The 14107-nt window shown below is 45.3% G+C and overlaps 1 protein-coding gene across 1 annotated transcript in view; it reads right to left on the bottom strand.

Moving 5' to 3' along the window:
• Positions 1–13352, bottom strand: part of ALPK1 (alpha kinase 1) — a 28790-nt gene extending 15438 nt beyond the window's left edge. Inside the window, 2 exon segments of the mRNA XM_062620844.1 lie at positions 7820–7974; positions 12572–13352. Coding sequence (XP_062476828.1) covers positions 7820–7974; positions 12572–12692 — 276 coding nt within the window. The 5' untranslated portion in view covers positions 12693–13352.
• Positions 13353–14107: the final 755 nt, after the last annotated feature.

Here is a 14107-nt window from a genome sequence, read left to right as displayed (position 1 = left end):
AATGAGGACGAGGAGGAGGGGAAGAAAATAGGGGAAAATCTTTATGTGGCAGATGATGTAAGAGGAATTACAAGCCCAAATAAATGAAATATTGGTTTAATCCGCTCTCTCTGCCCTCTTTATAAAGCAAAGATCCCAGAGGAACTCACCACACACCCCTCTCAGCCCGTGCGCTTTGGAGGGTTCCCTTTGGAAAAACACTTCTGTAAGGGTGAGGTTAGAAAGCAGGGGCAGGAATCATTCCATTTTCAGAGTGTGCCCACAGTTTTGCAGACACTCGGGATTTCAGTCTTTGCTTATATCCATTTGTCTCTGACTGCCCCGGTCTTTGTTTCATTTGAAACTGCAGCGGAGGTTTAAAACCTTAAAAACCACAACAAACAAAACCATGAGCAGTCCTCAAAGAATTCCTAATTCTGTGCATAAAACAGGAACGGCAGTGGCATGCACATCCAGGTGCTTTAGTTCTCTCCCAAGAGCAGCTCCTAGTTAGCACTTCACTGAACCCTAACAAATTGCCCCATTTTCTTTCCCCCTGCATTCGTCCCGTCAGATTAAACACAGAGTCACAACACCAATGGATTTGGCTGAAGGCTTTCACCCCTTTCTACCCCACGCACTGTTAGCAAAGCCTGTCTTTCCAAGAGACCAAAGCTGCTGTCACAGCACGGGACTGCTCTATCAATCTCTCCCTTTCAGCTGGCAATCAGAGCCCACTTGACAAATAACAAGGAATTAAGCCTCCCACCACCTCTGTGATGGGCAGAAGAAAGCATGTCCAGGAGGTGCAGACACGCTTGAAACACAAGGGACAGTAAAGTAAAATAGCTGAAGGGTGAGGAACAAGAAGCTCCTGAACACTTTGCTCTCTGCAGAGCCTTAACATTTAACATTTTAACATTTAACATTAACCATTTAACAACTTGAGCTGCTGAAGCTGTTAATTAGCTCATTATTCGTCCTGAAGGCAAGGGAGACTTGGGTATTTATTCAATGGGAGCAGCATCAGGTCCATTATTAGCAGTTCAAAACACCACAGAATTTTTTTACAACCGACCACATCATGCCTTGCCAACTGAGAAAGTACCAGAGCGAGAATAATACCCACTTTTCTCAAGAGCCCCGATTTTTTTTTGCAATTTATCTTGCCACTAGTTGCATTTAACTGCTATGGGATGTTCCACACACTGCTCTCAGCTCCCCAGTTGAGAGCCATTGCTGTTTGCAGGAAGCAGGGCTCCAGCAGAGCAGTGCCTCGACAGTCCTGTCCCACCAGCTCTGCCCCTTGCAGGATGGACAGAGCTTCCCACAGCCCATCAGAATGAAGCCGAAATGGCACCATCCCTGATCAAGCTGCTCTTGGCATGTAACTTTCAATGCTGGATAATGAAGGGAGTGCACGTACTCATGGGGACGAGTGGGAGAACCATCTGTGTGATGAACTGGAGTGGCCTCAGGAGGGAGAAGAGCAGCAGGCAGCGCAGGGTTCTCCTGCTGTCCTTGCCTCAAATTGCAGCAACAATCATTTGTGGCCCCGATTTGTCCTGCTGTGTTCTAGCTCCAGACTATTTTAAAACTACTGTGGTAATTCCCTGTGGTACATTAAAATACTATGTTGAAGGGGAAATTTAATACTTAATAATAGCTGAGGGCCAGTGACAGAGCCCCTGCAGGAAGGTGTCATCAAGACCATTATGAGCAGCTAAAAATCCAAGCGTCTCTTTCCTAAATCTGTGTCCTCAAACCATCAATCCATAGTTTAATTTGGAAGGAAAACACAACATAGGAATCTCAGTAATATAACATTCACAGTCTTTTCCAGAGAGGGAATACTCCACAAGTACCTGCATCTGAGAAGAGGCAAGCCTACCCATGAGCAAAGTGAACTGGCAGGTACCCAGGATCCGACTTCCTGCTTTTATTTGGTGCTTCACAGGAATTCTGCAGCAGTTTTCCCACATAGACAGGGGAAGACTGCTTTGCAGGATTGCACACTGGCACGATCAGGGCAGTCATCCTGCACCTGATTTCTGACACATCTCATTTACAAAGCATCAGGGATTATGCAGTGTAGGGCAGCCTGAGATGCCATGGATTCCTCTCAGGCCGAATTCAACCCACAACCATAGCTCTCCCTTATATCACTTTCTGGTTTCACTGGGATCACCCACAAAGAGCTTTTATGAGGCAGGTAGCAAAAGGCCAGCCTGAACAACCAAGATCCCATGGCTAGGGGATCTTGGCTTTAATTCTACTGTTACCACACCAACAGTTAGAAGGAGGAGAAAACTAAATTCTCAGCCCCCACTTTCTTTTCAAAAGCTCACAGATCTTAAGTGCCACATACACCCCTAAGGGTAGTTAGGGCATGTCCCTCAGAATGGTTTCCCTAATGGCAATTCATCAGTACCTATCCCAGCAGATACTGCTCCATGGCTGAATGCCTGGATGCAGGAACTATTGATACTTACGATAAAAAAAGAAGTAAAATCTCACATCGTTACAATGGGTTTGCAAAGCTCTGATCTCACAAAAAAAAAAAAGTTAAAATATTAATGTAGCATGAAACATCCCACAAGAGAAATACTTGTGTGAAGAGCTGTCCCCCAGTGAAACCCGCCACAGGGTTTGTGGGATCAAAGCATGTGTACATGGGCATGTTGCCCTCTATTGGCTGGTCACTGAGTGTTAAGGCTCCTTCTAATCCTTGGGATAGAGAAGATCTGCAGAAAGGGTAACTGCTAGCAGCCTCCCTTTTGAATCTGCAGCCCCAGTCAGAACCCCACAGTGCACATGGTATTTAGAGAGAAAAAGTAATCCCTCCTTATTTCTACTTTGTCAGCAAGGATGCTGTTACAATTCTGATTTTGTTTTGATTTGCTGAAAAATCCCAGTACTCTCCAGTTTTTGTCTTTGTATACAGATGTTGGTGTCACCCTTCAAGCGCAGATTCCCAGCAAAGGGTGTTCAGGTGGAGCTGGAGGCTGCAGGATAGGCTTGGTTTGCTGACAGGGGAGTCTCTTAAAACCTGCTAAGAAAACATGAAAAACAGTATGCTGAGTTTGCTGAAGTGTGTGTGTGGGCTTTGTATTGGTTGGTGAATCTCTGGCAGGAAAAAGAAAGGGAAAAAAACTCAACACATAACAACACCACCACCCCCCTCCCCCCCCAAAAAAAAAACTACCTATAAGATGCAAACATTTTGTAAAACCAGAAGTGCTGGTTTGCCTCAAGGATTATAGTAAATCTGTTACCTTAAAATCCCTAGGAGGTTCAGTCATTTCATATAATGGAGAGGGAGGGGCAAAACCCTCAGGGAAGTGTGCCCACGTTGCCAAAATGTACCCTGAGCCCTGCTCTGGCAGCAGTGAACCCAGTGAACCCAGGCTGCACTGAGACAGTGCCGAAGAAAGCCTGGCTTGCCACTACCCTACTTCCCCCGCTGGTTTTGCCATGTTTTCCTACTGCTCCAGCGTGCAGAAGCAAAGTGCATCCCACAGCAAAAGGGAAGAAGAGCACTGGAAAAGGCTGTAGGTGTAGGTGATGTGTCCAATCCCACTTTTTAAAGTGCAACACTAAGGCAAACCCTTGAAGGCAAAGCCTAATCCACTTACCCACTGTGCTGGTCTTATGGAGTTTTTCAGCCTACTCCCAGAGAAAAACATGCTCATGGTGAAGGTGGGTAGCCAGCTCTGCCTCCGTGGAACACCACCAGTATGTTATGGTAATGAAGTGCCTTTCATTCATGGATCTCAAAGCACTTTTTAAATGCAATGAATTACGGTTTAAGAGCTTATTCAAAGCATGGCAAATTAAAATAAACAGAGGTGGGAATTTTTAAAGGGTATTTTTCCTGAACAATAAATCCACAAAGACACTTTTTTTTCCTCCAGGGAATTAAGTTGTCCTTCTGGGGCTCATGCCAAAGAAGAAAAAAGTTGCTCACACTTTTATCTTTCCTCATCACACTATAATCACTTCTCTTCAGCCTCATTTCCCTCCCCCCTCCCCTAGCTCTTTATTCAGAGAACTGAAGCAGCCTTTGCTCTGCCTTGAAATTTTATTAAAATAAAAAAAGGGGAGGGGGGACTAATGGATGAAGGGAAAAGAAAAAAATCCCTTTTCCTGACTAATACTAATAATACAGGTCAAAATGTCAGTCTATCTACAATGAAATGAAAAACAAAAAAGGTTTTCCCTTTTTCCCATGGTACAATGGCACTGGAATATAAATTACCGATGAAGATGAAATAACACTTCAAAGCACATGGGGAAAGGTAGCACAACATTGTCATGGGTTTAGCAGTAGCAGTCATTTTTCTCCTTTTTAGTAGCTGGTGCAGTGCTGTGTTTTGACTTTCAGCCTGGGAACGGTGCTGACAGCACCGATGTTTTTAGTTGTTGCTAAGTCATGTTTACTCTGACCAAGGACTTTGTGAGTCTCATGCTCTGCCAGGGAGGAGGGGAGGCCAGGAGGAAGCAGAGACAGGACACCAGACCCAAACTGGCTGAAAAAGTATTCCATACCACAGCACGTCATGCCCAGGGTGTAACTGAGAGTTACCCGGAAGGGCTAGGACTGCGGGGTTGGACTAGGTATTGGTCGGTGCTGGGTCAGGCTTGGGTGGGGGGGGGGGGCGAGTTAATGGTCGGCTGGTGATGAGGTGTTGTATTCTCTTCCCTTATTATTTCCTTTATCATTATTATTATTGGTGGTAGCAGTAGTGATTTATGTTATACCTTAGGTACTAAACTGTTCTTATCTCAGCCTGTGGGAGTTGCATTCTTTTGATTCTCCTTCCCATCCCTCTGGGAGCAGGGGGAGGGCAAAAAGGGGGGGGGAGTGAGTGAACGAGCTGTCTGGCTGGGTTTAAACCACAACAAACATTTACAAAGTATTTTCAACCTCAGGATGAAACACTGGAGACAACGGTAACCCATGGGTTTCAGGGGGTGTCAGTGAACAGTCTGAAACTAGCATGCAGTAGGATTTTAGGTCCCTATAGTCTATGACACCATGATATGCTTTGTTTAACAAGGGCAGCTGCAGTTATCCACAGATGTTTCAGCAATAAATAATAGAATCATACAATCATAAAGTAGTTAGGGTTGGAAAGGACCTTAAGATCATCCAGTTCCAACCCCCCTGCTGTGAGCAGGAGCATCTCACACTAAACCATGTCACCCAAAGCTCTGCCCAACCTGGCCTTGAACACCACCAGGGATGGAGCATTCACAACATCCCTGGGCAACCCATTCCAGTGCCTCACCACCCTTACAGTAAAGAACTTCCTTATATCCAATCTAAACTTCCCCTGATAATGGGTATCATCATCGTAAATAACTGGACCCATCTACCTGGGGAGACGGCATAATGCTGCGAATGCTGCTCCACTATTACAGCCACATTAATCTCCCATCTAGCCAGGTCTCTCAGGGAGTTTACTGCAGGTGTTTTCCTGGGAGAGAGCAGACAAATGCTCCCAAGTTAGAGAGCCACACAGGGGTTGTAAAGGAGGTCAACCTCTGCCATAAATTTCTGTCTAAGGCCACACACACCAAAGAGAAAAAGAAAACAAATACCCAAGAAGCAGCCACTCTCCACCCTACCCAAGCAAACCCAGGATCCCTGCAATGTGGGATGCTGGCAAGGCAGTGCTGGGGCTGACACTTCCCAACCCTCTGCCTGGATTTTCTGAGCTTCAGTTTGCTCAGTGCTACTCAAAGTCACTGTCATCCTCAAATTTGCTGGCCTTATATTTTCAAGGGCTCTCTCTCAAGCAGGTGAAATCTCTCGACCTCCTTGGAGTTAACAGCAGTTTTGCAGCAAGTGTTCCTTGCCCTAAACCCCAGATTTTCAGGCTGCACTCCCCCTTCCCACAAGAAATGAGACATGGCTTCAGTCATGCACCACAAGAAGTTAAAAAAAAAACACCCAAACCTCACAAACTTCATCTTTACTTTATGTCTGTCCTATCAAAGGGATACTCATTAGCCTAGATACTACATTTACCATTGAAAAGGGGGTCCTAAAGGGGATGACAAGAAAGCTGGAGAGGGACTTCTAAGAAGGGCAGGTAGTGGCAGGACAAGGGGGAATGGTTTTAACCTGACAGAAGGGAGATTGAGATGAGACCTTAGGAAGAAGTTCTTCCCTGTAAGGCTGGTGAAGCCCTGGCACAGGTTGCCCAGAGCAACTGTGGCTGCCCCATCCCTGGCAGTGCTCACGACCAGGTTGGACAGGACTTGGAGCAACCTGCTGTAGTGGAATGTGTCCCTGCCTATGGCAGGGGGTTGGAACTGGATGAGCTTTAAGGTTCCTTCCAGCCCAAACCAGTCTGTGATTCTGTGAAAATCAAAAAAGCAAGAAACAATCCACATTTCTTGCTGCTTTCTAATCTTTAAGCTCAAACCCACCACCTTGCAGGATGGGATCCCCAAGCACCTGCATCTCCTTACCCAGTCAAGTATCCTTTTACTCACAGCACAAGCCACATTAAATTCTTCCCTTTCCTTCCTACATTTTGGGCAGCTTTGGTTCTCAAAGGAGTCCTGTCAAGTAATTTTCTTGAAAAAAAATAAAAGAATGTGATGAATCGTGCAAGTCCTACTAGATGAATTGTGCAAGCCCTACCAAAGGAAGTAATCCTCATTGCCCCCTAGCAGTGCTGAATTAAACAAGGCACAGCATTCTTTTCAGACTCTAAGGTTTTGTAAAAACTGTATATGAACACTTGGCATTTTAGTTTTATAATAATGACAGTTCTTCAGGGAAGAGGTAAACATGACCTTAGTGGAAACAGAAATAGAACTGCCCTGTCAAATCAGAGGAACAGACAAAGCAAGTGCCAAACTAGCATGGGATAAGCATGAAAGTGAGCAGAAATACAGCATAGTCACCACTGCATGTTTCAATGAATGAGGTTGTTGCTCTGCAAGGTGCTCAATGCATGGACAATCCCTATATGCCCCTGCGTTCGCTTCTACACAAGGCAGAGCCAGTGGCCTCTGCTCTGCTGTGTCTTTGGCATTATTTTCTAGGCACTTCTTGCACAGCTTTAGCCAAACACCTGGACACACTCAAAACTTTTATCACGCAAATCCATTTTATCTTCCCTGCAGTGAGAACCAGCAGAGGTACCATCAAGACCTCAAACCAACAGCCTCATTTGGCACTGCACAGCCATCCATGCAGCCAACAGACCAGATGCCTAACCCTGGGGCAGAGAAGTCACTGATCTCACATCCTCAGCTTGATTGCAGTGGCAGAAAGGACAGGACCTTCCTTCCCTTGGAAGATGCAGTGGTGACAAGGAGACGAGCTGACTCACAAGGAGGAGGACACCCTAATTCACACATGTTGCTTCATAGTGTTCTAGTGTTCTCAAAGTGTGTAAATGAGGCCCTCAGTGACAAGGTCTAGTGGTGGTCCTGGCAGTGCTGGGGTAATGGCTGGACTTGATGATCTTAAAGATCTTTTCCAACCCAGCTGATTCTATGATTAGCAACCTTAATAAAAAAATAAAAAAAAAAAAAAAAGAAAAGAAGGAAACTATATGTAGCTTCTGGGTACCTCTCTTGTCTGAGGACAAAACCAAATAGAAGTCACACTTCTGTTTTGGCTCTATGGCCTTGGTGAACAGCCCATCTCAACACAGCCTCGTTCACCTCTGCTTGCCAAGCAGTTCCTCGCATGCTGCTGCCACTGTGCATAAAACCAAGCCCTTGAACCCAGAGGTGATACTAGCTACGAGGGCTCTGTGTACCCTCAAGATCCTCAGCAGGACGTTTTACACAACAGATGCGTTCATCTTCATACCAGCAGATCAGAGAGCCTCACACCGATCAGATCTTGCAGGTTTGTTTTGTCTTCTGGGCAGAGGTCTTGTTTGTATTGCCATTTCTCTGGTACAAAGGGCCACTTCATTTCCTTTGCCTCTTCCAGAAGGGTCCTCAAGTCTTCGGAAAGCAAAGCTGAAAAGGTCAAAGAGCAGGTAAAGACACTGCAGCTATCTTAAGGCAGAGCACCAATCCTGCAGAAAGCATTCCTCCCCTCCCCTCTTGTACCTTCTCTCTTAGCTCTTGTCACCAACCTCAGGAGGAGGGAAGGGGAGCTGCCTATTAGTTTCCCTTGGCTGCTCTGCCCTCCAGGTAAATGGGAGCCATCAGCTATTAAAAAGGCTTTCAAGAGGAAGTCAAGCTTCCTTTGGTGGCTGGCTGGGTGTGAAGAGCTACTCCCAGAGGGACAGAAAGCAACCTGTTCCCATGTGTGTTCCATGTGTGAGGACTCCTGGCAGAGCAAATGGGGACAACAGCAGGGAATACCCTTGCTCAAGGCTTGCTGGTGACAGTGGCGGGGTCAGAACTGGCAGATAAAACTGGACTGTATAAAGCAATAAATCAAAGATCTAAAGGCATGTAATGAAAAGCAAGCAGATGTTCCTGAGAATAATTATTTACCTGCTAATTTTTGGACCAGCAGTCAAAGGAAAAGTTGTTGGCCAGAGTTACTCAATCTCCTCTCAAAGCCATAGCTGTAGGCTACCCCGACACATTTTCCCTCAGCACAAGAGAACTCCCTGCTAAAGCAAGACAAAATGGTTTAAGCCATGTGCCTGGGGACCACTCTATTAACAGAGCAGTCTGAGTCCTTAGAATCATTGAATCAACGAGGTTGGAAAAGACGTGTAAGATCATCAAGTCCAACTGTTACCCCAGCACTGACAAGGCCATTACTAACCCACATCACTGAGGAACTCGAGTGCATGGTTTGTGAACACTTTCAGGGATGGTGATTCCAAAGCTGAAGCCTTGCTATGAGATTGCCTGATCGAAGCTAATGCATCTTCTTAGACAAATAATTCACTTGCTAGCTGAGGAGCTGGCCTGAGCTTCTGCATTTCTTTTGCAGTTTGCCACAGAAATTAGAAAGAATTTAAGAGGAGAAAGTGCCCTTGGTCAAAACCAAACCCTACCCAAAGCACAGCTTCCCTCCCAGCTGGAAAGGCCAAGCACAAAGGAATCAAAAGACAGATTTGGGGAGATTTTGGATGAAGGCAAAATGTTCCCAGCTCCCATGAATGTCCATCCTGTGATATGCCAGAGCTCACAAGGCAAAGTGCAGTTTCATTCATATGCCTTGCTCCCTCCCTTCACCTCCTGCATAGCCACCAGCTCTGACTGGATCTCCAATCTGACCCAACTAAGGATGTAAATGTTAGTACGAGCACACAGGTAGGGATCTGGGCTTGGACTTGTCCCCTCCTTTCAGCTGCAGCCTACATTTTAATTTCCCTTGAAAAGGGTGAAGCTGCAGCCTGAGTGTGCTGTGTTGTGCTAACCACTTGGCTGGCCAGACTCTCTGGCTAATAAAAGTGGATTAAGAAGGATTATTGACCAGATGGGGCTAATGGTGATCATCAGATGCAGATCTAGCCCCTTCTAGCCATTAATCCCCAGGAAAAAACCTGCTCAGAGACTATCATTGCTTTAACGAGGCAACGGAATAAATATATCCCTACATATTTTTTAATCAACTGTTTGTGGAGGACTGTAGAAAATAAACTACATGAAAACTCTATTTCACCCTCATACTACAGTGCATTCATTGGTATGTTTTTCCTAAGAAAAAGTGGGAAATTGTGTATTTAGGGGCCTTTTTCCAGAAAGTCACCTTTAGAAAGATACCACTTTTTCCAACCTACATTTTCTCACTTGTTGCAGCAGCTCTGGACATGCTTCCCATTACAGATCCCAGCTTCCCAAGCAACCACATTTCCCTGCCCTTCTGAAGCAGTGCCTGCAGGGGCTCAGCCCTCCACATTGTGTCAAGGTGGCCAAGTAGCAGATCTAGAGGGGAGAGGTCATGCGCCCACCCTCACACCTCTCGCTGCAAGATCAGCACAGAGTACCTATCTCATCACAACAATCACAAAATGATGGACAGAGCAGTTTATCCCAAAATCTTTCCCAGAGGAAGATGGGGGGGCCTTCAGGTGGTCACAACAAACGTGTTTACCCACATGATCCCATAGGACTGACATTCTGGCAAGGGATCAATCTACAGAAAGAGATGCTTATACTGCAAGCCTTCTTCTCTACTTTTTTCTGTCTTTTCCACATGAACTCACACTTCCTTGAATAACAGTAAATCAGGCAAAAATAACAGTGTCAGCAGCTATGAAAATAATTAGTGAGATAACGTGGATGTTGGTATGCTCTTTTAAAGCATAAAGGTATTAATGCTGTCCTTTTGTTCCTGTTTTCCATGTTAGTCAAACCTTAACCCCCCTCCTACCTGATGTGCTAAAGAGCAAAGAATCTGGCCAAATTCCTTAATATCAAACTTTAAAGGGGCATCCTCAGCAGTCACTACAGCCAAGCTGGTTAGAAAAGGAAACCAGGGTAACATTTTCACCAGGATTTGGCAACCCAGAAGCCTTCGGTCATCTTTGGGGTTTGACATGTGTGTAAGCCCAGCAGGATACTGCTTCCAGACTTGCTGTGAGGTTAGCTGTCACCCCATGAAAACAAGCATGATTAGTGTGTCCATGACAGTAAAACAACGGTGTATCACAACAGCACCTACTACCACACCAACCAGTGGGGACCTTGTGTGAACGGCTAAAATCCAACTCCCAGGACAAGAGTTCACTCTTGTAACCAATAGTTGTTATCACAGGCAATATAAATTCATTCATTAGCAATAAATTTATTAATGAATGTTATGCTGGTGCAGAAGTAGATTGGACTGATTTCTAGCCTAAAAAGAAAGAGAAAAGCTATCCAGACCCACCTAAAATCCCTTCCTCCCCCTCAACCAAAGGAAGGTAAGGACATGCTCCTCCTCTTCCTTCTGCCTCCCATTTTTATGTATTTGGCTTTAAGTTCCTCCTGCCAGAGAAGGAGGAAGCCAAAGTAAACAAAGGGGGAGAGGGGGGCCAAGAAACCCCTCACCTCTGTGCTGGGAGGGTCCCTCTGAAGCCTTCCCCAGGCAGACAGCCCCAGCAGTTGATGTCGATGTCACCACCCCACAGCTGGGTATTTTTCTTTCAGCTGATGGGAACATGGTCCTTGGAAAAGCCCAAGCAACACTTCAGGCCCTGACTGCCCATTTCCTGAAGCAGTTTACCTGAAGGACCATGTCTAATTGAGTGATTATAAGGGTGCTAATTTACCTTATCTGGAACTAAACTGATTATTTCTTATACTTTGTGGTAATTAATAGGAGAAAAGGAGGGAGAAGGATGAGGGGGGAAAAGTGCTAGCTGATTAGGAGCTCAAGAGCCTATTCTAAGGAGCCACAATAAAATTTAAAGAATTCATGATGAGGAAACAAAGTACCCTTTGTTGAAAACAAAGAGAAGAGAAAAATCTTCCAGTATCCATAACAGGAACCCACAAGCCACCCTGCCACCCTCCATCGAAAACAGACTTAGGTGCTTCAGAAGAAGGCAGCTGACCTCCCAGCAAGAACAAGGCCGGACAGAAAAACATATTCCCAACGGCTCTGTGCTCCGAGACACACAAAGGATTTTGAAGATCAAATTAATGTTATGGCCGAGTCACTCATGCACAGCAAAACTAAACATTATTAACACTGAACTGGAAAACGGACAGTGCTGCAGATGTGTCATGCAAAGGAAAACCTACACATCAATAGACTTTTTGTTGGTGGGTTTTTTTGCTAATGCCTTTGTGCCCCCCTCCACCCGCCCCGTGTGACAGAAATCTCCCTACCCTGTACTGATAGGTGTAATTCAAACAAGTTCAGCAATTCAAACGTGGCTTTTATATGAAGAGTAAAGAAGCTGTGGCAATGAAGTTATGTAGCCCTCTGAAAGTCTGAACCTAGAGAATACAGAACTGAGTGTATTACAACCTTTCATGGTCAGGATTTCCACTGGATTAAGAAATAATAAATTTCTTTTTACAAACCACTCTCAAAGCACCCTGACAATACAAAAACAAATGCTGGTTTCCAGCAGGTATTGCCAGCATTAAAACAAATGAAGAACCCTTCTATTACAGCACTTGCTTCCTTTTCTGGTTATTTTACCCGGCCATTAGCCAGCTTGGATTTTCCTTTCAAGAAGCATATTGCAAGCTTCTTTTTTCCTTGGACACCACTTATAGAGGTCACACAGATAAAGATTCAAGCAATAAGCTCTTTAATATATTAGGAGAAGCTGACAAACAGAAAAGGCCATATGAAAGGAGAGGAAACGTGCCCTTATTCAGAAGTTGCATCCTTTCTTTTTTTTCCTTTCTTTTCCTTTTTTTTTTTTTAATAACTAAAATTCATGTGCATCAGCAAACTTTTGGGCATTGTTCTAACCAAAATAAACTGTTCCTTACAGCCTCATGTGTACTGAAGCCTAAAATTAGAACTGACAGCAATTCACTGCAACAAAGTGGACTTCTTTCCCTGCCTGCCTGTAGCTCACGCCCCATTCATAGCTTCGAAGTCCAGGCATCTCTTGACACTCATCTGCCAGGAGAAGAAAATTAGGGCAGGGCTGAGGATGGGTGGCTGCTGCCATGGTGCTGCTGCCTCTCCTGGGGACCTCACATTGGCACCGGTGGTATCCTCTCTCATCTTCCTCGCCCGTGTCAGCCTGTGCTGACAGGAGCATGTCCAGAGCTCGTTTGCACTCCTGCAGCAACACGGCCACAGCGTTTTGATTTTTCATGAAGGCTGATCCCACCGGGCTGTGAATTGGGTGTCCGCAGGTGCACAGTGATCAACTACTCAAGAGAAGACACAGATTCTAAATGAAAAGGATCCCTTCAAGGCTGAGGTACCTGGCAAACAAAGGAAAGGAAAAATTATTAACTGAAGTATCATCAATTATCTGAAAGGCTCAAGCAGGGAGAAACAATAGGGGAAATACATGAAAATACATGACAGCCTCAGAGGACTTTATTAAAGGAGTGTGTGAAATTACAGCAGGGTCTTGGTGACAAACTGTGAGAGGCAAACATCTCCGAGGTACCAGGGAGAAAGGACAGGCTCTCCAGTTTTGAAGCTGTGAAGCCCCAAGCACGGAAGTGACCAACGAGGCTGCACCAAAGCCCTTTGTACTTGGGAGGCTCAGGCTGTTGCACACAGTCAGGACTGAATGGCAGAGCTCTAAGCTCGGGGAGGATGCTGCATGTTTAGCAGACAGTGGGATGTCTCTTTTACTCTGGGACATGGGAGCACATTGCTTTTGCAACTCCTCTCAGACTAGCCCCACTCCTGCCACATAACACAGTGTTCTACCACACAAAGGGCTTTTGACCATCTTGTTTGGGTCTCCTACAATCCACGCAGCTCTCAGGAGCCTTTCCAAACCTGCCAGTGTCTGTTTGAACTGCTCTTATCCAAGGATGGCTCTCCAACATTCACCAAGATGTATGCCCTGATAAATTTTTCCACTGGAAGTCCTTCAAGTGCTTAGGACATTAAGTTTTAGATGCTTCAGGTTACATATAAGGAATAAGTTCTTGACTGTGAAGGTGGTGAGGCACTGGAACAGGTTGCCCAAAGAAGTGGTGAATGCTCCATCCCTGGCAGTGCTCAAGGCCAGGTTGGACACAGCCTTGGATGATGTGGTCTAGTATGAGGTGCCCCTGCCCATGGCAGGGGGTTGGAACTGGATGATCTTAAGGTCCTTTCCAAACTAAACCATTATATGATTCTATGACATAGCAGTGCCAACCCCCCATCCCAGTTATCTGGCTGAGCATCTGCCAAAACAGCCAAGCAGCTTTCAATAGCTAAGTATGAAATAAATACTTTGGCGGTCGTTTTTTGTTCTTTTTTTTTTTTTTTTTTTGTTTTCATCAATTTGGTGGCAGTTTCACTTAGAATAACTGCTCCACAGTTTGAAGCAATGTAGTTAGAAAGAACCTGTGCGAAAACACTTCTAAAATTGGGGAAACAGTACAGCTATGAAGGAGGAAGGGGGGTGCAAAAGAACACACACAGAGGCACAGTTTGCTCTGCTGACTTGAAACGACTTCTTACATTTTAGCAACTAAATTTCCAGACTGTTTCTTTTCCTAACTTTCTAGTGCAGCTCTGTGTTGGCTGACTCCTGGAGGTGGTGGCAGATAGCCTGTG

The sequence above is a fragment of the Pezoporus occidentalis genome, unplaced genomic scaffold (assembly GCF_034315485.1).
Source record: "Pezoporus occidentalis ecotype Australia unplaced genomic scaffold, CSIRO_AGI_Poc_V1 ctg224, whole genome shotgun sequence".
Classification (NCBI taxonomy): Eukaryota; Metazoa; Chordata; class Aves; order Psittaciformes; family Psittacidae; genus Pezoporus; species Pezoporus occidentalis.
Note: the sequence above shows the minus strand (reverse complement) of the source record. Positions and strands in the feature narration are given on the sequence as shown.